Source organism: Trifolium pratense, linkage group LG5 (genome assembly GCF_020283565.1).
Source record: "Trifolium pratense cultivar HEN17-A07 linkage group LG5, ARS_RC_1.1, whole genome shotgun sequence".
NCBI classification, from domain to species: Eukaryota; Viridiplantae; Streptophyta; class Magnoliopsida; order Fabales; family Fabaceae; genus Trifolium; species Trifolium pratense.
The window spans coordinates 6,187,089-6,190,809 of NC_060063.1; the positions used below are offsets into that span (position 1 = coordinate 6,187,089).

At 31.0% G+C, this 3,721-nt stretch overlaps 1 protein-coding gene across 1 annotated transcript; it reads left to right on the top strand.

Moving 5' to 3' along the window:
- Window positions 1-372: 372 nt before the first annotated feature.
- LOC123885935 (transcription factor MYB56-like) lies at window positions 373-3,509 on the top strand. Its single transcript, XM_045935271.1, has 4 exons — window positions 373-731; window positions 1,647-1,846; window positions 2,459-2,824; window positions 3,247-3,509. The coding sequence occupies exons 1-4, from the start codon at window positions 373-375 to the stop codon at window positions 3,507-3,509; spliced, it is 1,188 nt and encodes a 395-aa protein (XP_045791227.1).
- The last annotated feature ends 212 nt before the right edge of the window (window positions 3,510-3,721 follow it).

Sequence of the window (3,721 nt, forward strand, 5' to 3'; positions counted from 1 at the left end):
TTTCTCTCTTCTCTCCACTGAACATCATCATCAAAAAACCCAAACCACCATTTTCTCTATCCCAAAACCTCCAATCATCCTCAAATCTTCACTAATTCTTCACAAACAATCCACAAATCTTCATCATCTAAACCCAGTCATCATCCATCCCTCAATTTCCACTCAAAACTCAAATTCATCCCAAAAATTTCATACCCTTTTTCACTCAAATCTCACCACGAAAATCACCGTAATCCTTCACAAAAACCTTCAAATCTTCATTACTTTGACCCATAGTTCACTTTCCTATGCTCAAATTTCTCAAAAATCATCAAAAACTTCTCCAATTTTATCACCCTTACCCAATTCCGAAAATTTCTTAAACTCATCACCATGTCTTCTAGATCACAAAGGGGTGCTGGAAAAGGAAAAGATATGGATAATACTTCCCAAGTTGAACAACCCCCAAGGAAGAAGAGACTTGTTAAGGGTGGTACTTCTAAAACCACTACTGGAAGGTCCGTTAGAGTTCCACATCAACTCGGGCAACATCCTCAAGTGTTTTCTGTTCATGGTACTACTGATGTACCAGCACCACACCAGATGCAGCCCTTCAGTTTCAAGTTCTACACTGAAGCATGTGAAGAAAGGTACAATAAAATTCGTGAATTTTCCTTTAATCAAGAGAGTGGATTTGATGAGGATGTGGAGAGTGGAGTGCCTGAGATTGCACATCAATTGCATGATAGAAAGTGAGGAAGGTTGAATCAAATTGTGCAGAAGACAACGGGAAGTGGCAATGCGATGATGGTGAGGGAGTTTTATGCTAATGCTTTGCGTCCAGTTGGGGAGGAAAGGAGTTGTGAAGTGTATGTTAGAGGAAAGTTAGTGGATTTCCCTCCAATAGTTGTTAGCTTAGAAAATATCTTCTCTATAGAGTAGACGCTTCAATAGTTGTTAGCCAAGTAAGTACATCTTCGTCTCTTGCTCTACTATAAGTGTGGTCTTAAATTCGAATTTTAACTCCAATAAAAATTAACATATTACCAATGTTGTTTGTAAAATAAAACTATGTCTTTCTAGTTTTATGTTAAATATTGAAATTGTGAACGCTCACCCTTATTACAAAATTGATTTATATGGTAATTAAATATGCGAAATTTTATACTCATCTACAACCTTTTTTTTTTTTTGACGAAATACTTTTTTATAATATTATCTCTTTTTTAAGTAACTTTAACATTTTAGGATTTAACATGTTTAACGCTCGTGAGCGCACGTGCGATATTATTGAAGCTAACTTTGAACTTTTAAAGCGAGTCGTTGTTATAATAAATACGTCTTTTGACCAATCTTTTAAATTAAGTTTTTTTTTTTTTGAACCAATCTTTTAAATTTAATTTAAATAATAAAAAATGCAATTATGTAAAAAAAAATGTAATTGCATATCATTTTTAATCTTATAATTTTAATTTACATTAAATATTAAACTTTGTAATTAAGCAAATAATTATCTATATAAGAGTATATAGACCCTACTCAACTCATCTCATATAAACAACAAGAGCAAACATAATCTTGTGGGCTCTAGTCTTTCCTCAACAATTTTGTTTTTGTTTTTCTAAATAATGTTTTGTTTTTTATTTTAAAGCATTTTAATTTTTTAGTATGAGTTCACAAAATTTTAACAATAATGATTTGTCTTTGGATTTGAATGTTTCTTTGGAAACAGAGAATTTTGAGAACACTGATTATTCTATTAGAGGTCGTTGGACAAGATCTGAAGATGATAAGCTTAATAAGCTTGTTAAATACTTTGGTCCTCGTAATTGGAACCACATTGCTGAGCATTTTCATGGAAGATCAGGTATAAGATTAATGACTAAATTATTTTTAATTTTAGTTTTATTAAAATTGAAAAAATATATTTTCTGACCGAAATTCTCTTTAATTTTTAGAATTCATTGCAATTTTAGTCCCCCTATTTTCACCATTTTGCAGAATTGGTCCCCCTATTTTAAAATTTGATAGTTTTGGTCCCCCTAAGACATATTTTGTTTAAAATATGATGATACAATATGTTTTAAAATAACTTCATGAAAAAAATTCATACAATTTTATCAATGTTGGTATTTTCTCATCATCAGATCATATACCACTTCATTTAAAACATATCACATCATTAATTTATAATTAAAAATTATGACCGGGGGACCAAAACTGTCGTAATTTAAAATAGGGGACCAAATATGCAAAATGATAAATATGGGACCAAAACTACAATTAAGCTTAATTTTTATTATTGGGTCTTGTGTAAATTGTCGTTGTACAAGGTATTAATTTATTATCGAGTTGAAAAAAAATTCTTAATAAAATTTTGTATTTTCAAGAAGTAAATTTAATTTATTTAGTCAAATTTTTGAAGGACTTTATGCCGTAACAATATTTGAAGTTTTTTCCAATGTATGATATTTTTCAGAGAAAAGTTGCAGATTAAGGTGGATTAATCAACTAGATCCTAAAATTAACAGATCAAAATTCAGTAAAGAAGAGAAGGCGAAGCTTTTGGCTGCTCAGAGATTTTATGGTAACAACTGGGCAACCATTTGCAAACTATTTCCTGGACGAACAAACAATCAAGTTAAGAATCATTTTTATATGATGATGGCTAAGATGCAAAGGGAGAAATCATCAAGTTTCTCTCGAATGGGAAATTCAATATTTCGAACCCCTCCAACGATGTACCGAATTACAAGCACCACTGATGTACCGAATTCAGCTTGCACCAATGTCAGCTGCTTTACTGGGCCTTTACTTTATCGTCAAGCCTATGGTTCACAAATGGGTATTTTTGAATCCTTGATGTTTATTTAGTAATTTCATTTCAGTAAAGGTCCACTGCGGCGATTTCGATTGAGGAAGCTCCACTCGAGTTTGTCGACAATTCTCATGTCTAAATTCATATTGAATATGCCATTTTAATTTAATTAAAGATTCTCTTTTGCAATCTTGATCAAAATATTTTTTAGGGTTTTTGAGATTTTTGCGACCTCAATTTAAAGCAGCCGCATCTGACAATGATTATTCTTTGCAATTCTAAATATCACGGCGCTCATATTACTGTTGTGATTTAAAACCATAAAATTTAACATTTTATTTATTTATTTTTTATTTATTTTCTCTCATATCTTAATTTATATTAGATATGTTATATAAATAATTTAATACATGATGTTATTTGTTTTTTTGTTAATGTGCATATTTTAGGTTTACATGGAGAGAGGAAGGTGGAAGTGGGGAATTTTGGTTATGAAACCAATTTTAGTGCAATGAAAGGTTCATATGTAAGTCGTATGGGAAAGATTAATGGTGTGGATAAATCTAATTATTCATATTCAAACTCAGAAGCTTCGGTATCAGAGGCAGGTTCAACAATCAGGACCAATGTATCCATTTTTGGGGAATGTGAAAATGTGAGGAGTAAGACTAAGCTGCAATATTTCGACTTCCTTGGAATAGGAGATAAATAGGAAAGTTTTGTTGATGTAATCACACTGTACTCTTTTTCCTTAACATGTAATGCAGTTAAGGTTTTTTAATGAGACAGTTATTTTAATATTTCTTTCGGTTTTAGCCCCAAATTTTATTTTATTTATTAAATAATATTTTACGGTTGTATTGCTCGTGGATTTAGGCTAATTTGTCTAACTTGAAAATTTTTAAACGTAGGGACCAAATTAAA